At 39.2% G+C, this 26,567-nt stretch overlaps 1 protein-coding gene across 4 annotated transcripts in view; it reads right to left on the reverse strand.

Moving 5' to 3' along the window:
- The window catches only part of ARNT2 (aryl hydrocarbon receptor nuclear translocator 2), a 199,302-nt gene that overhangs the window by 23,126 nt on the left and 149,609 nt on the right, over positions 1 to 26,567 (reverse strand). For all 4 annotated transcript variants that reach the window (XM_073618473.1, XM_073618474.1, XM_073618475.1 and 1 more), the window contains 7 exons: positions 24,456 to 24,532; positions 12,888 to 13,022; positions 12,543 to 12,617; positions 9,549 to 9,700; positions 6,012 to 6,084; positions 5,805 to 5,931; positions 4,256 to 4,352 (listed from right to left, as the gene is read on the reverse strand). In XM_073618473.1, coding sequence (XP_073474574.1) covers positions 4,256 to 4,352; positions 5,805 to 5,931; positions 6,012 to 6,084; positions 9,549 to 9,700; positions 12,543 to 12,617; positions 12,888 to 13,022; positions 24,456 to 24,532 — 736 coding nt within the window. The remainder of the gene's footprint in view (positions 1 to 4,255; positions 4,353 to 5,804; positions 5,932 to 6,011; positions 6,085 to 9,548; positions 9,701 to 12,542; positions 12,618 to 12,887; positions 13,023 to 24,455; positions 24,533 to 26,567) is intronic.

Here is a 26,567-nt window from a genome sequence, read left to right on the forward strand (position 1 = left end):
GCAGAGCTGCACCTCATTTACTAAGCTAAGGGAAAATCATCTTCCAAAGTCAACAGCCTATTTGCCTTTAGTCAATCAACCCTATAAAATTCATTGTGTAGTTTAAAACAGAGAGCTTGAATAGTAGGGTCGTTTATCATAACATTTGACAGTTTAAATTTCTGAAAGCTTTATATATTTTACATGCCAGGGAAAAAAAATGATAAAAAATAGTAAATAAAGGGGAAATAAAACTGAGGGGAGTGCTGCCAGTAGTAGCCACCTTTATTCTACCTTAACATTTGCTAGGACTGAAAATAAAAATGCCTGAAATGTTGAGGTAACAGATCAAATTTTCCTTTTCTGGAGTTTTATACACAAAAATTTTGGTTCTTAGGCCCCATACACACTATTAGATTTTCTGCAGATTTTTGTCTTCAGATTTACCAAAACCATGTAGTGCAAGGGCCTGCCTGATTGCATACGAATTTAAACTCTTAAGGTCTGACCTCATATTATATGGTTTTGGTAAATCTGAAGACAAAAATCTGCAGAAAATCTAATAGTGTATATGGGGTCTTAAAGAGGATTTTCAGTCTGTAAAAAAAAAATAAAAGTCAGTAGCTACAAATACTGTAGCTGCTGACTTGTAATAAAAGGACACTCTAGGGATCCTGCGATGTCGGCACCCCTAGCCGATTCTTCAATCGGCTTCGGGTGCAGGCTCCGGCATCTGTAGTAAGGAAAACAGGAAGTGAAGCCTTGCGACTTAACAGCCTGTTTCCTACTGCGCATGCGCGAGACGCGCTGCGCTTTCTCAATAGTCCCACCGTCTTCTGGGACCTCTGTATGTCCCTCCAGGAAGGTAGCTGGGGGGTCCAGAAATGTCTTAGATCGCTGAGCGTCGATCTTAGCTGGAAATGGGCGTGGGTACTTGTCAAAACCAGGTACCCTCTCCCCCCCCAAAAAGTGCCAAATGTGGCAGTGGAGTAGGGGGAGGGTGCGAACAAGTGGAGCCTCCCCTTTTGGGTGTAGCTCCACCCTAAATATGTATACAGCCCATAAAAGTATGGCCATCTAATGTTACTCTACACAAAGGCCAGCAGTGGGATAGACATTAACTTTAGTTATTGTTTGTTAACTCCTAATCTCTGAAGATACAGTCCTTAGTAATAAATTTAGGCATTGTTCCAGTTACATAAAAGAAGAACTATAAATGACTGTGCTGCCCTATTCTGCGCCCATGCTTTTGCCTCTGACACAGTGCCCCAAACCCCTCAAATAGCACTATTATCCATGCTCCCAGAATATATTTCTAGGGTCAAGAAAGGGATTTTACATTTCTTTTTAGTGGCTGCCAGGGCGGTAATTCTGAGACATTGGAAGTCCTAGTCCATACTCTCATACCCATAGAGAAGAACAGATAACTGAATTGAATAACCTTATAAGAATAAAAGAGCTATCAGCACAGCTACACAACCGACATTCTTATTTTCAGGAAATATGGCTCTCATGGATATCTTTTATAAACAATTCAAATTTTGCAGCCTTACTATCTTAGAATTCTTCTATATGGCCTTTGAACCTTTCTAAATCCAATTTCCCACATCCAAGGAGCCATATCAACGTTGTTAGGTGTATTTTATAGTACTAATGGGCTCTACTTTATATTTCAGCTTTGTTTCTCTCTATATTTGTAAATCCTTATGATGAAAATCTTAATAAAAATCTTAAAAATGTAAGATTTTAATTTAATCTTAAACCTGCTCCCACCCCCATTCTAAGCCCTATATCAACTACCCTGTAGAGGGAAGATGTCTGTACTTACCTATTCTCAGTGCACTCTGGTCCAGTCCCGTGATCTTCCCAGCACTGGTTTCAGGGGAGAGGAGACATAAAGTAATACCTGGGCAGTGACGTCACCCATTGCCTTACTATGAGGCATCCAATGTCGGCTGTCCCTTCTCTCCCCTGAAACCAGCGCTGGGAGCCAATCACATGACCAACCAGACTAGTATAGATATTTTTCCTCTACAGGCTAGTCAGTATAGGACTTGGATTGGGGGTGGCTAAGGGGTTTAAGATTAGAAAGGTTTAGTCTGGACTTCCACTTTAACACCAAGGATAGGGAATTCTCCTCACAAAAGGCTAACTCGGACATCAAAATCACGTCCTTCTGTCTCCTTACTGGTTTTAAGGGCAGGGGCTCACAATTGGCAAATTGCACATCGTCCAATCACAAGAGGGGAACAGCAACCCATTACAGGACCATTGTAAATTGTCAATCTCAGAAAAGTATTGTTTATACATTTTTACACAAAGAACCCTTTTCACATTAGGTCATTTGGATTCGCAAGCATAATCTCAGAGATTCCAAATCACGGCAAAACATGCAATGAGTGTTTGGGTGGCATTATTCTTAATGGCACCCCAAATTTGGTGCGATTGTGCTGCGGTTGTTGCACAAAAGAGTTGCGCAGAAACTCGTGTTTAAAACTTACACTAATCTTGTCGCTTTTGGGCAACAAGCTCGCATAGGACAGCCCATTGAGGAGAATGCCCTATGCATGACATGCAGAAATGCGTGTAGAATACGCTTTCAAAATTGCAAGCAGAAAGTCTAATTCCTGCAATGTGATATCTGAATGGGGCCTAAAAAGTCCTACACCTATTTATAGTTCCATACTTTCTTTTGTTATCATTTATGAATGATTTTTGCCTTAAAATTCCTATTCCTATTTCCTATGGAAATGTTCCTTCCAGCTTTTACCTCCAGTGCTCTATGCTTGTATATATAAGTAACAGTCACACCCCACATCACCAGTGTCCTCAACCACAGACTGTATTACAGAGGAGGGGGAATGCCAGACCAGTCTGTTACTGAATGCTGATTACTGAGAGCACTGAGTCTAACTCAGGTGTCTAATAAACTACACAGTAATATTTAGACAACTTGCAAAAACAGAAAAGTGAAGGTAAGTTTATGAAAATGGAGGTTGTTATATTATACTATAATATATACTATAATACAGCCCTCAAAATTTCCACTCGCCTGCTTGCATTAGGCTAGTGGAAATAAGCTGAGGGCGAGTGTGGAGTCGCATAAAAGGGGAGGACGGGTGCCGCCGGCAGGCAGGGTTGAATGGGAGCCGATTCTCTTCCCAGCCTCTGCTCCCTGTCATTTTCATAGTAGGGCCTGGCAGCCCTACTATGCGGGAGTCAACGGGAGTCGGCAAAGAACTAGATGAGGTGTGGGTGAGGCGGGGTGTTGGGTGTGACCTGGCAAAGTTAAATTTTCCTAAAAACAAGCTTGTGATTTGTTGTTCGGACCAGTTAGCAATCAATCACCAGCTTGTTAATACGAAAAGTTAACTTTGGCAGCTCCCACTCCCCTGCCCAGTGCTGTGCTCCGCTGTAAGTCTCTCTGTATCCTAAATCAGTGAAAGTGTCATTCATTGTTTTTTTGTTTTTTTAATGCTATACTTAATATATTTACTTAAAATTAAAATATTTACTTAAAGTGGAAGTAAACCGCTGAAAAAAAAAAAAAAGAACCTGCAAGACAATAGCATAATGTGCTAGTATGCATCTTAAGGCCTGGCTAGTAGCCCTGCAATATTATATACAATATCAAGGCTATAATACATTACAAAGGACTTCCACAGTACTATGGGTTAGCTAAAAAGACAACATGGCACATGTTCCCTGTTTTGAAGATTGTCTTCTTTGACTGAAACTTCAGACTAAGCTATTCGATAAGTGAACAAGTCACTAATTTTTGTGTGTAAATTTCGACTTTAGTTATTGAGCTCTGTTAACAACAGACATTATATCCAAAAACAAAAAGTAAAGTAGAGACTGGAAAATCTGAAAATAAACCAAAATAGTTACATATTTGGGATGAAAAAAGATACAAGCCCACCTAATACGACCAAAAGAAAAAAATAAATAACATCCATATATATAATCCTACACCTACAGCTGATCCAGTGGCAGGCAAAAAAAAACCCAATAAAGCATGGTCCAATTTGATCCAGCGGGGTTAAAAAAATTACTTCCTGATCCTCCATACTATGCTATATTTAATATTAACCTAACTAAAAACTAAAATTTTCATTCCTAATGATAATGAATACATTTTTTACAAATCCACTATACATTCCCCTTAAGTTAAGTCAAAAGTAATTATATACATATAGGTCATATATACAGTATATCTTATATATAGTAATAATATCTGTATGCTCAATTGAGGACAAAAGAGTGGGTCTGATACCTAAAAGACTTGCCAGTGTGCCCAGGCTGAAATGGACTGCCTGTTGAATACAACTGCTGCGTCCCGCTGCCTGCTGCTGACAACATTTTCTTCTCCGCTTAAAGAAAAAAGAAATGAAAACCAAGTTGAAATATGGCATATGTTCAGAAATGATTACACTGCTCATTCATCAAACATCAGCAAAGCTGCTACACCAGGCTGAAACAGATCATAATCACGCTAGACGTTTAGGCATAACATACAGAGACAATCACAAACACACAAAAATTCCAATATGATAAATCCACTCCCTTTCTCCAAAGTCATAAAAAAAAATCCACATTAACCATCCGTTTAACCTCACAAACGGCATATAAATATTTTACATGACCTTGGATCTCCTGCAGACGCTGAGATTAATTCTACTAGAGACGCAGGCCCTGGTTACCCCTATAACTATGTGCTGATGGCGACAGGCAGACTAGAAGAAGGCACCTTGGATATGTTAACAGTACATTCCTTCTCAGTGAAGACGTTGCCTGTGACCCCGGCCTAGCATTTACAAACATACCTAAATGCTTATTGAAAACACACATCTCTGGGATCCCTGGGGTTTATCAATACAATTCTATGCTCTAACCTGTCCTGATCTGAACCTGATAGGTATATGAGATCACATAATCCCTTTTAAGATGCTATAAACTGTTGAAAGTAAGCAGACTAATTGTATCAGGCTGAAGACTGAAAAAATGAGCTCTGATTGTTTTTAGGCAAGGAGGTGTTGTGACAAAAGTGACAGAAAATATATTAAAGCGGTCTCTGCATTGTTCGAACTTCGCTGGTTCCTGGTGAATCAGACACAATTGTAATTATAGTAAAGCTGGCCATTTATTGAATGAACTTTGATCGGTTCATCATAAGTGGGTGGCCCTGTTTGCACACTCCTGCTTAAATCAAAGGATCTACAAGGAAAACTGTTGGCTGAACAGCATCTGCACCCAATCAGAGGCAGGTACTGTTCGGATATCTTAAGTTCTTGTTCACAACGGTGTACTATGGCGTATGCCCGTGTTTACCCACATGGGGGTGCAAAGGTGTTCCATTCATCCCCGTGCAGGCAGTTCCATTGATATCAATCAGTGCGGGAGCGAGTGCATGGCCCAAAACACAGTGTGAGTTCAAGGACACGTACCTGTATGCACCTGCATCCACACAGATTTCAATTTGGAAGCAGCGGTTGTGTCCATACAGCTGCTGCATCCCAGTTGACATCAATGGAACTGCATACATGGGGATGCACTGAACACCTGTTCATTTTTAGGCAGGTAAACACAGCTTTTCATGGGTGTACGATGTAGTAGTATGAACCATGTGAACGAGATCTAACAGCCAGTGGGGCCAGCTGTCATAACAGAGTGACTGCAGAGGGCGATCTGTCCATCTGCACTGTTTCGTGTGGATGGAGGAATCGGTCACATTTAGATCTGCACGTGTATGGCTAGCTTTGGAGCTCACAGAGTGGACCTATCAGTTCATATAGGGATGCAGGCGAGGGGTAATGTCAACTTACAGGCTGTGATTCCAGCAAACATCTCAGCGAACCGTGGGTCCCGGTCCTGAGAAAAGAGGGGATCGTTCTTATCAACCACAGGCTTGCCTCCTTCATGAACGTTCCCTGCAAGGTTTGGTACAGGCACCTGTAATGACACACAATAAATACAATCTGAGTGCACAGCTAGATGCCAAGAAGGGAGGAATAAGTGTCTCAGATACCCACCTGTGACAGGTCATAGGAGGACAAGCTGTCCCTTGGATGAACCTCCAGCTCTGCCTGCTGCTGCTGGACCTGCCTAAGGACACAGAAACAGCTGCGGAAATACTGCAGGCTAGAAGTGTACACATGCTTTATTAAAAGGAAGAAATAAACAGCAGTTTCTTCTCTGACTGTCTGATTCCGGCATTAGTTATACACTGCTGTTGTATTATTAACTATCCTTATGAAATCTATTTTTTTCCACTTTCATCTACTCAAAATCCATGTTTAATATATAAAAAGAGGCCGGATGGCCAAACGCTGCGCTAAAAATATATGCTTTAAATATAAATTGAAACAAAGAAAGAAAAGCTGCCAGCACCAAGAGTCTACAATACAAAACCCAAAAACATGTAAAAAAATTTGTGCAGCGCCAAAATCACTGAGTTAATATTTCCGAAAGAGATTTCATCAAAGTGAATATTGACATAATGAAATGGTGAAAACAAACTGAAAAAAGAAAACTAAAGTGGAGTACTAACTCCAAAAATATTTTTATATTTTTATGTTCTAGTGTGCTAATGAATAAAAATTGTGAATGTTGAATCACCAATTACTGAGGACAATCAAAGTAAGAGTATAAAATAAATACATCAAAAGTATTCACATAAACAAGTGAAAAATAATATTTCTCAACCCTGGGAAAAAGCACTCGAGATATAAATATCTCTGGATCCAGATAATAATGCGTATCTTATAATCATAAGTGAAAACAAAAAAAATTAAAAAACTTTGGTGATGAAAGTTATATAAAGAGTCCCATAAATCTTGCAAAAAGAAAATTAGCCAGTGAATGGTGCAGCAAACAAATGGTGAAAAAGAATCCCTCATCCAGTGAGACGGAAAAGACCAACACTTGTTTATGTGAATACTCTTGATGTATTTATTTTATACTCTTACTTTGATTGTCCTCAGTAATTGGTGATTCAACATTCACAATTTTTATTCATTAGCACACTAGAACATAAAAATATAAAAATATTTTGGGAGTTAGTACTCCACTTTAGTTTTCTTTTTTTCAGTTTGTTTTCACCATTTCATTATGTCAATATTCACTTGGATGAAATCTCTTTCGGAAATATTAAGTCAGTGATTTTAGCGCTGCACTCATTTTTATTCCATGTTAATATATATCTTCAGTTAATTGAAAAGTTGCAAAATGACAGAAAAGAAAATTTTTACTGCAAAAAATGGAGATTTGTGTAATATAGAAGAAAGCTGAATACAGGACTGGGTTGTTCAGTTAACCCCTCAGCTATACAGTGACAGCCAGAAGCCCCAAATATTCAAACAGGACAATGTGAGTTGGATTCATGTTGCAGCTCCTGCAGTCAGAAAGCGGAGCAGCAGGAAGGTGAAGGATGTCTCCTTATTGTATCTGCAGACATCCTCATTATGTGATGGACGCCCCAGGTGTAGAAAGATGAACTCCAGGTAAGTTGCTTAATAAAGCCAGCACTGGAACTATTTTTCTAGCTCAAGGATTTATTTTGTTCAGCAAGTCTGGTTGTCAGACCAGGCAGCCAGATGCTCAACCTGCACAGCACAGCTTGTCTGATTGGATGCTGGGGGAGCAGCAGAATACTCACAAATTATCTCTCTATTTTCTCTTCCAGTCAAGATGTCAGTACAAGTACGCTGTAGTAGAGCCTGACTGGATTAGAGTGCTGAAATTTCATCTTGTAGTTTTTCCTGAGTATTTACAGGTAACTGCATTAATTGATGTTCTTTATACTGCCTGAAGTGCCTGGAGTTCAGCTAAGAGTACACCTGCCATGAAAGATTTGTGGAGGCTGCCATTGTTCACTTTCTTTGTAAATGTGAGGTGCCTGGGTGTTCCTGACTTCAGTACTTTTAATTCACAGACTCAAAACAAGCATGCAAGTCAGAGAAAAGTTAAAATCCCCTATTGTTATATTTGTTTGAGGCCAGTGGATAAGTCAGAGAACCAGCAGAACAACCAAGCTACTACAATTTTCAAAGAACACTTCAGCAATGGCAGCTTCTGTAGGGTAAGATTAAGAGTAAAGTAAGGCTGCAATAGCCAAAACGCGTGACCATTTTATAATGTATTTATGTCATGTAGCCAATAAAGAGTAACGAGAGGAGTATACCAGATGGCTGGCTTCTTTTCTGCTTTAAGTTTAGAAAAAGGCTTGGAAGAGATTCCCATTGGTTAGTGTGGTCATGTGGCTTTGCTGACCAATGACCATTCGCTAATGCAAGCATTATGATGATTACAGGTTCTAAAGCTGCTACTGTAGCATATGTTGTACAAGTCTTCTCTTATGCCATGTACACATGACCGGTTTTGCCGTCGAGTAAACTCTGAAGGTTTCTCCGACGGAACTCCGATGGAATTCCATTCAAGCAGTCTTGCCTACACACGGTCAAACCAAAGTCCGACCGTCCAGAACGCAGTGACGTACAGCACGTACGACGGGACTAGAAAAAGGAAGTTCAATAGCCAGTAGCCAATAGCTTCCGTCTCCTACTTGCTTCAGAGCATGCGTCGTTTTTGGTCTGTTGGAACAGCATACAGACGAGCGGTTTTCCCGATAGGAATTGGTTCCGTTGGAAATATATACATGTTCTATTTCTAAGTCCGTCAGAATTTTCGAAAAAAAAAGTCAGATGAGGCACACACACGATCGGAATATACGATGAAAAGCTTCCGTCTGACTTTTTCTGTCGGACATTCTGCTCGTGTGTACGTGGCTTAAAAGTAAATGTACCCTTTAAAGGATTCAAAAATGTGCAACTATTTAGAGTTACTAAATAACAATATGTTAATTGTAGTTTACCTGATTACTATTAAGGGTGGAAAGGGTGGATACTATAGGGTACATATGCTAAAATGTATAAAAATTGACTATTGATTATGGCTGCCATTTAATTATCTTTGTGAACCTGGATGCTGTCATGTACATGAATATGGCAGCCTCTTTGAGGACATGGTTGTCTTTGTCTAGGATTGTGAGAAGTTGTACAGATCAATTTTTCCTGTGAAAGCAGAAGTTATCTGTTTCTGAGCACCACAAACCGAAAACACAATTTATTTTTATTATTCAAAGCAAACTCCCCCTTCCAGCCATGTCTCCATTCTCCATGCCTTATTTTGTTGAGGAATGACTTTGAAAACTACCCCTTAGCGTTTCTAAGGCAGGAGGATGTGCTTAGCTGAGAAAGTCCCTTCTCCTCACCTCCAGATAAAAGAAAAAAAATGCCCATGAAGACTTCTAGGCTGTATGACACCATTTTGGCCTAGGCCAGAAACCAGGAAGCAAAAAATAAATAAAAAAAAGTAAAAAAAAACAAGTAAATACAACTTCCTATCTAAGGCTAGCAGCAAAAAGATTGAAAATACTTGATGTTTGATGTGATTGAGATAGTAAAGATCCGCTTTAATGACTAATGAAAGATTTAATTGGCTTATATGGACAGTCCCATCCCTTTTCCAGTTCTTCAAAACAACCCTACCTTGTCTATTTGTATACTTACTTCACGTTGGTATTTGTACAGATAATGTATTCAATCTCATCAGAATATGGGTTCTGGAAAGTGAAGCTGCTGGTGCGAAGTAACATCCAGTCTCGGGTCTTGGTGTGGAAGCGATACATCACCGACAGTACTTGTCCTTTAAGCTTTACTACCTAATGAGAAAATTAAATGTTGACAACCTAAATTCACTTGAACTTAAACTGAAGTGCTGGTTGGTTTCAGAAACTGATGGACCAATACCCCCCCCCCATTCCACTCACACACTCAACTATTGGTTATTCAGGTAAGTAAGGTACATATGTATCGGTATTACTTAGGAAGCAAATTCACATACAGAAATGCTGCATCCCAGAGTACCAGGTTCTGGCACTTTCTTTTGTGCTATTAAACTGTCTGATACAAAATCCAATTACATTCTAAGCTTTGCCTTCTAGATATCATTAGATGTGTGAATTCCACTGTATAGCCATATTCCAATCTGCAGGGAACAGACACTTATTTACCAACAGTAACTTCCTACACAGAAACAGTCACAAGTCTTGATTATCTCATTAGTTCTGACCTAAAAAAGTGACAGCTAGCGGGCAAGAAACTGATGAATTCAAACTGGGTTGCCTACCTTACAGCAATGGAAAATGAAGGCTAAAGTATAACTAAAGGAAAATATTTTTTTTTAGTTTTGGATAGAGTGGAGAGGGATTAGAACACCCGCCAGGTTTTTTTGCTGTCTGTGCCCTTCCTCTCCATATTTGTCCTGGTGACTATTATCACTGAGGGTGAAAGTAAAGGAAAACTCCAAATTTTGAGTTGTCCCCAGAACAGTAACAGAGGGAAAATCTTCCAATGGAAACACCAAATCTGGTGATCCTTGTGACAACAAGGATTCCCTCACTTTGGAGGGATTTCCTCTCATTTACTGTTTTAGCTATGGAATAATAAGTGGAGGGACATCTCCCCAATGAAACACAAATAAAAAAACCCTGCTTTACTCTATCCAAAATTGGAAAAAAATGTTGCCTTTATTTCCACTTTAATAAAAAGCTTCCATAGAAAAAAAACGATCTATAACTACAGAGATTGTCCAAAAAAACAAAACGGAAAACGTGGGGTATATGGCAGGCAGAATCTTCTACTTGCTGTCCATTAGATGCAGCACCTACTTAATTTTGAGAAGTGTGTTTAGGCCCCATGTTCTCTGCCATGCCATGTACTCCTTTGTGCTCTGTTAAGTCTAATGCCCTGTACACACGGTCGGACATTGATCGGACATTTCGACAACAAAATCCATGGATTTTTGCCGACGGATGTTGGCTCAAACTTGTCTTGCATACACACGGTCGCACAAAGTTGTCAGAAAATCCGATCGTTCTGAACGTGGTGACATAAAACACATACGTCGGGACTATAAACGGGGCAGTAACCAATAGCTTTCGTCTCTTAATTTATTCTGAGCATGGATGGCACTTTGTGCGTCGGATTTGTATACACACGATCGGATTTTGTTGTCGGAAAATTTTATAACAAGCTCTCAAACTTTGTGTGTTGGAAATTCCGATGGAAAATGTGTGATGGAGCCCAAACACGGACGGAATTTTCGACAACAAGGTCCTATTACACTTTTTCCGGCGGAAAATCCGACAGGGCATAAGGGTACATTACATTTCAAATATCCCTATACTGTATATGAGATGGCACACACCACATTTGGTTTAAGTTTTCATAGTTTCTCAACCAATGATACCATAATTACATGGTATTTGCAATATTATTTTTCACTTATTCTTGTGAAATTTCATTTGTCTTCAGAAATGAAATAACTGTCCAGTTGTCCATGTCTACATTTTGTCTGTGTATGCTTTATTGCAGAGACCCTCGGGTTGATTTACTAATTGCCATTTACACTGGAAACTGCACATCTACTGTGTGTTTTTTGACGCATGTTTTTCTATTTGCATTTGTACTTCCTTTCCCTGGGCTCCTATGCAAACTGTGATGCGTTGTAGGGTGTTTTTGGTGCATAAATATGCAGCATGTTCTACTTTTTTGAATGCACTGCAATAATGTGAACTATGCCCATAGGATACCTTGCCTTTGGACTGTGTATGCAATTGGAGTACAGTCCAAAATGCATCCCACTGCATTAGGTGTGAAAGGGCCCTAAAACTGGAGAGTGCAAAATCTGGTGCAGCTGTGCATGGTAGCCAGTCAGCTTCTGACTTCAGCTTGTTTAATTAAGCTTTGACAAAAAAAAACTGGAAGCTGACTGGTTTCTATGCACAGCTGCACCAGATTTTGCACCCTCCAGTTTTAGTAAACCAACCCCCTTGTCTTATCATATCATTTCACTAAATATGTACTGCATAGGTGCACTGATGTTAATATTTCTTAACCATTTCAATACTAATAAAAACTTTTTGGGATTGAAAAGTGACAAGTGCAGTTAGTTTGACATATGTTGACTGTTAGATATTTCAAATTTTCAGTCATTTGATAATGCCAAAAGAGGTTCATTTTCAAACAAGTCTAAGGGCCGTTTCACACTGCTGCGTGGTGCGAGATCGCATGTGATTCGCACCGCACTGCAGTGCAAATCACATGCGATGTCCGTGCGATGTGATTTCAGCCATACAGATAGTATGGCTGAAATCGCATCGCATTCGGTCTAAACTTGCACAGGACCCTTTTTTTGGTCCGCACCAGAAGCGGATTGCATGGGTGTTCACACCCATGCGATCCGATTCATGTCCGAACTGACAGTTCGCAGTGCGATATGCAAGCTGAAATGGGGGAGTCATTAACAATGTATTGACACTCCCCAGCAGTTCGCATATGGCAGTGTGAACTGCCATGCGAGTCGGTGCGATGCGGGAACCCGCAGTAGATTTGCAAGGTTCCCGCATTGCAGCAGTGTGAACCGGGCCTTACACACGAAGTTCTAGGCGATTATATATTGAGCACATTATACTTCCTCTCCTACTTCCCACTGCTAGTTACCTGCTGAAAACTCTCTCGAAGATGACTCTGGTCTTCAGGGTGGCAGAATTCAATGATGTCCTTTCCCAGGAGATCCTGGGAAAAAAAAACTACTTAGGGTTCTTCAAGAACAATGTATGAATGTCTGCAGTCTTAACATTTATAAAAGTATGAAAGCAATATAGACCTATTGCATGCTACAATAACCACGTCAAGGTCATAAAAACAAACAGGGAATGATCAAAGACATGGACCATCAAACAATAAATAAACGAACTAAGAGCAGTAAACTAAGGCCAAATCCAAGGCAAGCCGTAACAAAACAAATGTGCTTTTTCAGCATCAGACATATCACAGACCACCAACCTGTGGTTGATACCCAATCACACTGATGCAGCGAGGGTCTACAAATGTGATGATCCCCTCTGTGCTGTGTCGTGATAAGAACTCGGTAGGAAGAGACATTCCATTCATATCTAGGCTCCCTGGGGAACTGGTGACCTGCAAAAGACAGCAATATACTTCATCCCTTTATTTATATTGGGCTGTGTAATAATATGGTAAACTTGTACTTGGCTTTTTGTTTGGCTGTAAGAAATAAAGGGGCAGATTTTATGGCTTCAGAGTGAAACTATAACAGCTTTAATATTCAGGGTGAATGAACCTACTAAGGCTCCATTCACACTAATGCGTTTTTTGATGCATTTTGCAGATATGCATGGGAATTTTTTAACATGGGTTCCTATGGAACATGTTCACATCAATGCATTTTTGTGCCTCTGCGTTTTTGGAAAGGGTCGGGAACTTCATGCAAAATGCAGCGTTTTGCATGTAACAGAATTCAATGGACTCGCATCCAAAACGCAAGTCCCGCATTTTTGACGCGTTTTGCGTTTTTTTTCCTTTCTTTTTTTTTACACTGTATACAGTATAAAAAAAAAACCACTGTAAAAAAAACGCAAAACGTGGCAAAAACGCGGCAAAAACGCATGTTTAAAAAACGCGGCAAGCACCGCAAAAAACACTGCAGAAATGCTCAAAAGCAACATGGATAGATGTGAATTGAGCCTAAAAGAATAATGGAGGTCTGGAGCATGGATTTTAAAGAGACCCTGCCACCAGATCATTAATTTCAACAATCTTCGAATAAGATTATATGTGCATTTAACATATTTTAAGCATATTATTTACCTGTAAAAAGCCTTTCTTATGGAGACATCTAAAAGCCCTTAGACTTCTTTGGATGCGATGTCAGCAGCCTCAGAGTTGTTACCTGACTAAAACTCTATAGCAGCCTTTCTCAACCTTTTCATTTTAACACAAAAGAAACCTTGTAACTTTCTGGTATCAGGAAACCCCTGGTAAAAATGACTATCTCTACAACTCATGATACATTAGTGCCAAGGCCCTAGACCAGTGATGGCGAACCTTGGCATCCCAGATGTTTTGAAACTACATTTCCCATGATGTTCATGCACTGTGCAGTGTAGTTGAGCATCATGGGAAATGTAGTTCCGAAACATCTGGGGTGCCAAGGTTCACCATCACTGACCTAGAGTATACTGTTGTTCCAGTGTAGGCCACCATCCAAATAATGGGCTGAACACTGAAGAAGTTCAACTCCAGCCATGGCTTTGGGTGGAAGTGAACAGTATGCTGTCACTGCAGTAAATGTTGGCTGGAGTTCAAAATTTTTGGTGTAGGTCTTATTATTTGGATGGAAGAATTTAAAATATTTAATGTTTCTGTGCTTGTACCTGAAACTTTGGTGGCAGGGTCTCTTTAATGGCTCGTGGACTACACTAAAACTGGCCATAGGTGGTTTATTTTTTTCATTCAATCAGCAAGTTAAACAAAAATAAAATACTTGATTACCCCCATCCACACATTTGAGGGCAACACTGATCAGTGTATTCTGACAGTGGGGAAGTCTCCCCTCTGTCAGAATATAATAGCGCAGCAGGGAGAATTCCCCACTGTCAGAATACACTGATAAGCGCTGCTGGCTATGGCTTGGGATGCTGATCAAGCACCAAAAATCCAACAAGGAGGTTGTACAGAAGTGGATTGAAATTTGGCCAGTCCCATTCATATAGCCTTAGAATATATAAGTGAAATAAGGAAATTCTTGTTCAGTTATATATTATCAGGTAATAACAATAGATTTATTACTTTTTAGGACAAATATGTTCAATAATCCAGAAGTAATGGAAGCTTATTCTTTCTTTTCTTAAAACAAATATATTAGTACCTAACTAGTTCCTAGAATTATGTTTTTTTTATTCTAATCTGAAGCAATACAACCGCAATTTTATGAGTTAACATATCTAAACAGTTACATATGAATAAAATATGTAATTGTTTACTCTAAAAGGGTTAAAATCCCAAAATAATTCAAACTATCTTCATCAATACCAAAGTTATTAACAGTACCTTTCTAACTGAATTATTTAGCCTAGGGCAAGACTAACCATATACAACCACCCTGGAATAAATAATTTCAACAAAAACTATATTCTGCACTCCAATTAATGAATTATCATTTTGATGTCTTTTGACATAGCACTTCTCTCCTGTAAGCAGAAGATCCGTGTACCCCCATTAGCCCTCCTCATTCTCCCAACCATATTATGTGGGAGTGTGACGAAGGCACTTATTCCCCTGAGAGAGATATTTATTTTATTGTGATTACTTGCAAAAAATAATTTATACAATGTATCATCTAATCTCATATGTTTTTTGTTTACTCTTTACTCCAGAATTCACAGGTTTCTTTTCTATCTTTTCATCTCTTCAGTCCACACAGGTTGATCTGCGCAGTCAGCTCTGCATAACAAAAAGTAAGTCAAAACTATTTGATCTGTTGCCATGGCACCACTGAATATACTTTCCCTGAATGTTCAGGGAATAAATGTCCCTCAAAAAAGGACCAAAGCCTTCCGTACTTTCCATAACAAGAAGGCTCACATAGTATGCCTCCAAGAAACACACTTCACCAAAGATTCTACTCCAAAATATATTTCTCCTTTTTATCAACAAATTTACACGGCTTCTGCCTGTACCAAACAAAGGGGTACTCTAATTGCATTTCACCGATCCACACCATTCACCTTATCATCAGAAATTAAAGACCCAGAAGGTAGATACCTGATACTCATGGGTTATATAATGGATACAGCAATCACGGTGATTTCCTACTACGCTCCTAACAAACAACCTACACCATTCCTCTCACATATATTACAAGTGATTAATACACACAAAATAGGAACAGTGATAATGTGCGGGGATTCGAACCAGGTCCTCCTCCCATTTCTAGATAAATCACCTTTTACACCATCCAAAATAACCTCTAGATTACCTTTTTCTCAACTTCTTTCCAAATACAATCTGGTAGATTCGTGGAGAGAAAGTAACCCAATGAAAAAGAAATTCACTTATTTCTCGCACCCTCATCAAACCTTCACCAGAATAGATCATATTTTTCTAACAATAGGAATGATACCAGAAATTATTGCATCAGATATAATTCCGATTCCGTGGTCTGACCATAATGCAGTATACACTACTATAGCCTCAGCCATACCAAAAGCGCATGACCCAACGTGGTACTTACCGGACATAATGCTCAAACACCCACTACATCAGATGGCCATTGAACAAGCTTTAAAGGAATACATATCAATTAATAATACAACAGACATTTCCCCAATAACACTGTGGGAAGCTCATAAGCCTGTCTTGCGTGGTACAATACAAAGACAAATGGCACTATTTAAACGGGAACGCAAAAATCTAGCAAAAAAACTAGAACTCAATTTTAATGCAGCCTACATATCATTTCAAGATAATCCATCTCAGAGTACAAAATCTCATCTGGAAAAATCTAGATTGGAATACGATCTATTTCTCACTGAGTCAGTTGATAAATCCCTCAAACGCTCCAAACACAATTTCTACATGAATACAAACAAACCAGGTACATATTTGGCTCGGGCATTAAATTCAACTAACAAATCTTTCAAACCAATACGTTTGAAATTATCAAAAAATGTTTATACTTGTAATCCAATTAAAATAGTCCATAAATTTCACTCACATCTCGCAACTTTATACAAGACAAACAATGAATTTAATCCTACAGAGGCTGAATCCTTCTTCTCAAAAATAACCTTACCTGAGTTGTCTCAGAATCAAAAAAGCAGTTTGGATGAGCCTTTAACTATATGAAGTTGCTAACGCCATAAAAGACCTAAAACTTAACAAAAGACCAGGCCCAGACGGCTACTCGGCTTTATACTATAAAACATTCTCAGAAATACTCTCTCCCATTCTCACTGAAACTTTTAACAAACTTCTAGAAGGACATTCTTTTCGGCAAGAAACACTAATGGCAATTGTTTGTATGATCCCAAAACCCCTTTCTGATGATACTTCCTGTGTGAATTATCGGCCTATCTCTCTGTTAAACCTCGATATTAAATTATTAGCAAAAATAATAGCAAAACGCCTCAATAGCATTATAGGAAAATTAATACATAGAGATCAAGTAGGCTCCATGCCAAATAGACAGGCAGGCGATAATATACGCAGGGCAGTGTTATTGGCACATATTGCTAAAAAACGGAAAATCCCTTTATGTTTTCTATCTCTCGATATTAAGAGGGCATTTGACACAGTATCCTGGCAATATATGCAATATTCATTACAAAAATGGGGTTTTGGACCCCACTTTTTAACATGGATCAAAGCATTATATAATAAACCCAAAGCCTATATAAAATATGCTGGATACAAATCTGATGCCTTTAATATCGAAAGAGGTACCCGACAGGGTTGCCCATTATCTCCCTTATTATTTGCCCTTATACTCGAACCCATGGCCCAATACATCAGAACAAACCAAACTATAACTGGCATTGAAGTAGGAGGTATTACACACAAATTATGTATATTTGCAGACGATATATTACTTTTTCTATCATCACCACAGGTCTCTGGTCCTAACTTAATACCAGCTCTTGATGGATTTGCAGCCCTATCCGGCCTTATGATTAATCCTAAGAAATGCCTAGTGCTTAATATTTCGCTCACAAACATGGAATTGATCCCGGCTATGGCTGCACTCCCATTCACATGGGCAGAAAAATCAATCCCATATCTTGGAATTCATTTAACAGCATCTCATTCTGACTTATTCTCAACCAATTATCCTCCTGTATTAAGACAGATCACAAATCTAATAAAACAATGGTCGCAACTTCCTTTATCCTGGGTAGGGAAGATTAATGCAATCAAAATGACTATTCTACCCAAATTGCTTTATCTATTCAGAGTCCTCCCTATTCCAATTCCTTCCTATTTTTTGAGAATAGTACAAAAAAGAGCAACTTCATTTATATGGGGCTCTTCTAAACCACGTATACCTATACACACACTACATCTTCCCAAAAATAAAGGAGGCCTGGGATACCCTAATTTTACTAACTACTACAGAGCAGCACATTTGGCCAGTCTGTCCAAATACCATGCAAAACAGGAAATCCCATTATGGGTATTTATAGAAGCTTCAGAAAATGACCCTCTATTAATATCAAACTTGTTATGGCTTGATCCTAAAGACCGCTTTAAAATTCATAATCCCATAACTAAACACTTCTTATCTCTCTGGGATAAACTAAAAACCAAACATCAGTTACAATCTCCACACAATCCTCTCCTTTCTTTTATCAGAAATCCGGCCTTTTATCCGGCATGGATCTACCCAAATTCTTTTAAAGCTTGGACAACATCAGGCATTCAGACACTAAATGACTTCATAGCATCTAAATCATTCCTTTCATTCCCATCGCTTAGAGAAAAATATGATCTACCAAACTCTGAGATATTTAGATATCTCCAAATCAAAAATTTCTATACACCATTCCTAAAGGGGGATACACCATTATCCCAATTATCCATTTTTGAATCAATCTGTACAAAAGATTGATTTGTTAAAGGTACAATTTCATCACTTTATAATCAATTATATTGAGTAGTAAATCTTAATAGACCCTCTTACGTTCAGAGGTGGGAGGAGGACCTGGGACGAATTTTAGAAGACACGGACTGGTCTAACATATGGCTCACATCTAAGTCATCTTCACCCAACATCTTAGCACTGGAGACAAATTATAAAGTCCTAACTCGCTGGTACCTTGTACCCGCTAGAGTGGCAAAATATTCACCTAATACCTCAGCTCTTTGTTTTCGAGGATGCCCAGAAATAGGCACACATTTACACATATGGTGGACGTGCCCAGTAATCCAAACCTTCTGGAAGGAAGTCTTCGTGATTGCATCTAAAATATTAAAAAAAATAATACAACCAGATCCATATATAACTTTACTTAATCTAAAACCGGAATGGTTAACACTCTCTCAATTCAAACTTATGATCCAACTAATAACGGCTGCAAAACAAGCAGTGGCCAAAGCATGGAAATCTCCTACGTTGGTACTAGCAGAAACAATTCACAGAATGAATAATACAATGTCCCATGCTAAGATGGTAACCATCGATCAAAATCAAATTCCAAAATTTGAAAAACTTTGGCATCCTTGGATAAAACAACAGTTCCTGTCAAATTTCAATGACTCTGTCCTGTTGCCATGGTAACAGATTAAATGACTTACAGAGACACCCATTCTAATGCTTCAAAGAGAACTAAAAAGAATAATAAACTGACGAGCGGGACAACCTTGTGGACCATACCTCTGCCTTTCTACCCTTTTTCTTCTTTCTCTTTCCTTTTCTCCACCTTACGATCAAAGCTCATTATCAGAATTTATTTGACCTATATACACTCTACCTGTAAACAATATATATAGTAGGTATAAATCATTTAAATACCTACAAAAGTAACTAAGGAAATGATATATATCTTTAATTTAGGTTTACGTGAACCCAATGTTTAATATTTGAAATTTCATGATATTTACCTATATAATCCCTACTGTAAAACAATGACCTTACTTTATAGATCCTTGTAAACTTACTTTATGTATCTTTATAATATTGTATACTCAATAAACTTCTTTTGACAAGGAAATTTGGCCGGTCCCTGCTGAACTGGTCTAATTTTGGCTGGCCTAAGAGGTTTTAGGACCAGCTTTCAGCATTGATATTATATGCTGTATAAATTAGTTAAATTCATTTAAATAAGGGATTAGTGACATAGGAAAGATGGGCATTGCCATAATCAGGGTTTTATAATTCAAATGGAGTGAATGCAAAGCATTTTTAGTTTTGGATAAAGTGGGGCATACTTTTTTTTTTTCATTTTTTGGGAAGCAGTTTGTTTTTTATTTTTTCCCAGTACTTGGAGCCCCATGCCAAAGATGGCCAGCACTGGACTACCAACACCAAGAAAAAAATTATTGTAATTTTTTTTCGCTAATAAAATCAATATAGATAAATGAAGATGCCGGGGAACTTTACAGGAATAAATAACTAATAAATTATATAAATGATGAACCATGGAAAGATTCTCAAAGTCATTTCAGGATGGCTACTGCAGATTTGTGTTTTTACAAGGATTCTTCTGCTAACAAATAAGTGCCAAATCTATTTTAGTATAAATAATCAGGATTAACAATGTAACTACACTCAGAATTTAACTATTGTAGGCAAATTGTGTATTAGAATTATATTCATTATTTCTTGTCTAGCCATAATGATGATATGAATTCCTTTCAGAGAGTAATAAAAACATAAAGGGAACAAAAAAGTAAAACAGAAAGTAGCACTGAATTTAGTAAATTATTGGTGGCAATTGTGTCTGGACTGTTGTCTGTGTCATCTCTATTATAATTATAATAAATGCCACCTATAATATTCGTGTTTCAAAATTCAATACTGCAATTACAATGCCTGCTTTTGTAATATATACATTTGTAATGTGAAAACTTTTGTATAAATGTCATGAAAAAATGTGCAGTTGGATTTATGTTTGCAATGACAACACTGGCCAGAAACATGAGATGGAGTTGGAAATAAGGGTTCAATGTTTACAGTCAGGGCTGCTGATAATGGTGCACCACTGGAACTCCTTTACGGAGCCAAGGCCCCATAAATTCAACAGGGGGGCCCAGGAAACTGACAAGCAGGGGGAAGGAATTTGTGGACAGGGAGGGTGATCTGTGCAGTGGGGGAGCAAATACTGGAACTGATCTTGTAGGTCCCCCACTGCAGCTGGAAGCTGGCTTCTCCTCCTCTGCCTAAAGTCGGGGCTTTCAGCTCCTGCAGAGCAAGCCACAGGACTGGTTCCAGTAATTATCCCTTCACCACACCGAATACACCCTCCCTGTGCACAATCCCATTTCCCCTGCTGTCTAGGGCCCCCCATTTGCCTCTTTCCCTGTTGCACTGCCAGCTTCCCCTCCTCTTCCTCCAGCCAGCTGCTATGGGCACACAGGGGATCATTTCAGGATGTAGAGCCCGTTAAATGGTCATATTTACAGGCCTCTACCTTTTCTTAATGAACACAATGAGTGACGTCTCCCTGCTGTCAGAATACAAAGGCACAGTGGGAGTGATTCCCTCATGCACATGTAGTTTGTAGATGGGGCAATCAGGTTATTTTTTTTCTCATTCAACCCGCTGGGTAAAGGGTGTGTTGGACTTCTGCAGAACGACCACTGCTTTCACAAAGGAATGGTACCGTTTGGCAGATGCTAGCAGAAGACAGGCTTTTCTACTCAGGCTGTAGCTGTTTTATAACAGAGTCCTTGAATGCTTTTTGTTTTAATGCTCTTTGAATGCATTTTTTAGCCAATTTTAATTGAAGGTTTATTTGGGCTTTAACCACTTAAAAATCTGTCTTTGACTAAACTCATGAATACATGTTGACTTGCATTCTACGAGAGTGCCTTTGATTTAGCTAAACTGTGCAGTATCTTTGAAAGAGTACTAAACATTACAGGATTGGCTAAAATCTTCAAACTGGATGGACCCACCCTGAAAAGAAGCACCCTGCAGCTCTAAAGATGTCTAAATAGTCTCTTGAACATGGCAACATGGTATCAGTAACACATTATTCTGGAACAGTAGTGTAGGGATTGCCGACAGTCCAACTCCAGACAAGCTTTTTTTTAGTATATTGGGAAATAAATACTATAGAATCATTGTCAGGTGTTGTAAAGCTGGCCATACACTGTACCAATTCCTCAGTAACTGCCTGAAATTCACTCAGTGGGTAGCCCTGTCAGTTGCCCCTAGTCTGACATCCCTCGATTGAAAAATCAAAAGATGCAGGCAAAAAAATTGATGACTGAAAAGCAGTTTCATCTAATCATTGGTAGGTACTGCTGTTTGGGTATTTTGATGGTCAGCGGGACCAGCTGTCAATGTCCAATAAGACTGCGCAGAAAGAAAAAAAACCCATCAGGGCACAATCAGTTTTCCCTGATTACCTGGTACTCTTCTCAAGAAAAAAAAAAAAAACCGAATCAAGTTGGGCTGTAATTTGCATATTAAAAGAAACAGACTAAAATATTTATATAATTCCTTTTATTAATACCTCTACACCATAATGCCATTGGGTGATATGGAAAAGGTATTGGTTAGTCTAGATTTTTTCTTGAAGCCGAATTAAACTCTGCTATTTTTATTTATGAAATGAGGTTGGGTGGTTTATGCCATAATGTGCATGCATGCACTACATATTAGCACATTATGACAGAATTCCCTGTCAAATGGAGCCCACCATGCTCCTGATGGTCCTGGGCGCTTCCATCTTTCCCGGTCTTCTTCCCAGGTTCTGTCTGTTCAGCAGCTTGAATGGCAAGGCCGTGATGACATCCCTCACATGCGCACAGGAGTCACAACTTCATTTTATAGAGCAGGTGCCATAAATGTATGCTGAGCTGCACGTGTGCTCAGTGTACATGAGAGCTGACAGGCAGGGGGAAGCATTTATGACAGAAGAGACCGATAGGGTCTTCTCTGCTATAAAAACCCTACCTGTCAGCAATTTTTTAGAAAATTCAGTTTAACGACTTCAATACAGAGGACTTCCCCCCTTCCTGCCCAGGCCAATTTTCAGCTTTCAGCGCTGTCACATTTTAAATGACAATTCCGCAGTCATGCAACACTGTACCCAAACAAAATTTTTATCATTTTGTTCCCACGAATAGATATTTCTTTTGGTGGTATCTGATCACCACTGGGTTTTTTATTTTTTGCTAAACAAATAAAAAAAGAACGAAAATTTTGAAAAAAAAAAGTTTTCTTTGTTCCGGTTATAACATTTTGTAAATAAGTAAGTTTTCTCCTTCACTAACAAGCACTGATGAGGCTGCACTGATGGGCACAGATAAGGCAGCACTGATGAGGTGGCACTGATGATGAGGCACTAATATGCAGCACTGGTGGGCATTGATAGGCGGCACTGATGGGCACTACTGATGGACACTGATGGGCACTAATAGGCAGCACTAATGAGGAGGCACTGGCCGGCATTACTGGTGGGAACTGATTGGCATCTCTAATGGGCACTGATTGGCACCCCTGGTGGGCTCTAGTGGGCATTCTTGGTGGGTCTGCACGGATATTCAATGCACTGATTATCAGCACAGACCCCCCCCGTCAGGAGAGCAGCCGATCGGCTCTCCTCGACCTGCGCCTTGTCAGCGCGAATAGAGGAAAAGCCGATAAACGGCACTTCCTGGTTATGGTGTGATTGGTGTGATTGGACACAGCTGATGACATAGTAAAGAGCCTATGTCATAGGCTCTTTATCAAGATTGGAGATGCGGTGTGTAAAACTGACACACCACACCACACCACCAATTGCGCAAGCAACTTATCCTGCTGGATGATAATGAAACCACTTTGTGGCCATCATATTGCTATATGGCGGGCGGGAAGTGGTTAATAGCACTTTAACCACAGAAGATTTTACCCCTTAATGATCAGGCCATTTTTTGCGGTACAGCCCTGCATCGCTTTAACTGACAATTGCGCCGTCGTGCAAAGCTGTACCCAAACAAAATCGATGTCCTTTTTCCCACAAATAGAGCTTTCTTTTGGTGGTATTTAATCACCTCTGTGGTTTTTATTTATTGCGCTATAAACAAAAAAAGAGCGACAATTTCGAAAAAACAAACAACATTTTATACTTTTTGCTATAATAAATATCCCAAGAAAAAAAAATGTAAAAAAATAAATTTCTTCATCAGTTTAGGCCAATATATATTCTTCTATATATTTTTGGTAAAAAAAAAAAAAAAAGCTTATATTGATTGGTTTGCGCAAAAGTTATAGGGGATATATGTATGGCATTTTTTATTTAAATTTTTTTTTTTACTACTAATGGTGGTGACCTGCGATTTTTAGTGAGACTGCGATATTGCAGTGGACAGATCAGACACTTTTTTGGGACCATTGACATTTATACAGCGATCAGTGCTATAAAAATGCACTGATTTCTGTGTAAATGTCACTGGTAGGGAAGGAGTTAACACTAGGGGGTGATCAAGGGGTTAAATGTGTTCCCTTATGTGTGTTTCTAACTGTGATAGGATGGAACTGACAGGAGACAGATCGCTGTTCCTGATTAGTAGGAAAAGCAGATCCGTCTCTCCTCTCCTGTCAGAGCGGGGATTTGTGTGCATACATACACACATCCCTGTTATGGCTCTCGTGCCCACGATCACAGGTGGCCGGCGGACATAGTGGCAGCCGGCCACGCGCATTGGGTCCCCCACCTTGCAGCGGGCATGCGCACGCCTGCTATTGCCCTTAAAGGTACCGACGTACACCTACGGTGATTTGCCAACCTGCCGCAGTATAATGACAGCGGCTGGTCGGCAAGTGGTTAAATGGGAAAAACTCTGCACTTGATGCAGTACTAGAAAGCCTCACAATCAGAACCATGAGCACAAAATTCTAACCTGTAGCCTGCCAATTGCCACCAGGCAGTATTTACTCCCCTGGCCCACTTCAGCATCCTCTTCAGGTATTGTCATTCCTGTAAAAGATCAGACAGGTATACAACATAAGCACATACACGAGCAGCATGTACAGAAAACTAGTAGAAAAAAAAAATCACATTTAGCAAAAGTAAACAAATGTTTCAAAAACAAGAGATTTCACAAAGTACTATTACACAGCTGTATAACTAAATATATGGAATGTACACATTTGCATGTTCATGTAATACACAATCAAATACACCCACGTTAACTGGGAAATATTTATAGCATAAAATTTGCTCATAGTGACAAGCAAGTAAAACGGTACATCAAACTGTTTTCTTGCACGAGAAACGCATCCGTTAACCTTATATGTAGATGGTGTTGTTGTGCTGCCAGTGAACGCGTCATGGTAAAAGGGGTTAATGAAGCTGTGGATATTTGAGAAGTTGCTGTCCCTGGTTCCCCCTGTTCAGCAGACACACAATTGAAGAATGTTGTTTACTGGTAGCAAATCAGAGGCGATGGAGCACATTTGTGTCTCATTAGAGGTATTTTTATCGCATGCAATTCTCCACTGCTTGGAGCCATCCAAACTTCCTGTTATGAATTTGGAAAAAATGTGGCTTTTTTTTTTCCTCTGCAGTTGGTTTAAGCATATTCCAAGCTCATTTCACAAGATTCTGAGTAACGTGGTGACGGCACAAGAGCGAGTGAATCAAAGCCTATTTTGTCTGAAAGAATGGCAAGAAACTTGACCATCCTGAATGGAAACAATATTCAGGACTGTAGTATTACTACAGATATCATTATTGTCTAAAAAGCTGGCACAGAGTCATAATGCGGTCACGTCTAAATACAAAATTGATTGCGCTTACAAATTCCCCAAAATTCCTGTGATGTATATGCCGTAATCAACTATAGGTCTTAGATGTCACTCTCATTTGTAATATATAATTATGTTCATCAGTGTTTTAAACTGCAGATACTAAAACCTTATATCCTAAAAACAATTATTCACTGGATAAACTTTACCTATACATTTTAATATCCAGTTATATTTTGTGCATTTAGTTCACCTTTTTTGAAGCCTATTAGAGCTTATGGCTCTAATCAGGTGCTTAAAAAAAAACAACCCCCACTGCTGTAATTCAGATGCCCGGCGTCCAAAAAGGGGCCCGACGTCTGAATAGGGGGTGGTGGTGGCGGCCATGGATAGATTCATGCAATGCATGAATCTATTAATTTGCCATAGAGGGGGGTGGCTTCGAGAGAGGGGGCAGCGCCAGTGTGCCCTTAATGGATGCACCACCACTGCTTGGACGTGCACTTGGAAAGTGAAGTCACTGTAGATTTGAGGGGAAGATCTGAAATGAGGGGAAGCTTTGCTGAGTTTATCATCCAATCATGTGCAATCAAAAATGCTGTTTTTATTTTCCTTGCATGCCCCCCTCAGATCTACAGCGACTGTACTTTCAAGTGCAAAGTGGACTTGCCTTTAGTAAGTAAACCCCATTGTCACAGAACACATAGAGCACATTCAGTCAAAGTACAGAGAGAGAACACAAAACACACAGTCAGAGCTCACACACAATCAGAGCACCCACAAAGGTAATAATACATACAGAGCACACACAGATAACCAAAAGTCACTGAATGCATACCCAGAGCATATACAGAGCATATACTAGAGCAGAGTGCCTCAAGTCTAGCAACGGACATCACCAAATGACCACACAAAATTTAGTGGATATTCAGTGCCAGAGACAGCAGACAAACAGTACAGTCCCTGACAAAAGTCTTGTCGCTTCTCTATTTTGTAGAAACTCCTGCTATTAACCTGACTTTTAATTAATCAATTGGTGTTAGAAATAGCTCATATGAAAAGCTAAAGCCCTCCCAAATGATGTTTAATGCACTGAAAAAAATTCGTTTCACTGAAAAAAGATTTATCATTTAATCAAGACAGACAGGTCAAATTTTGGCAAGACAAAAGTTTTGTCGCCTATACAGAAATTGAACAACTTTACTGAAAATCCAAAAATATGTCAGCAAATTAAGTAGTGGTGCTGTGAGATCCAAATTTAATAT

Source organism: Aquarana catesbeiana, linkage group LG03, assembly GCF_042186555.1.
Source record: "Aquarana catesbeiana isolate 2022-GZ linkage group LG03, ASM4218655v1, whole genome shotgun sequence".
In the NCBI taxonomy this organism is placed as follows: domain Eukaryota; kingdom Metazoa; phylum Chordata; class Amphibia; order Anura; family Ranidae; genus Aquarana; species Aquarana catesbeiana.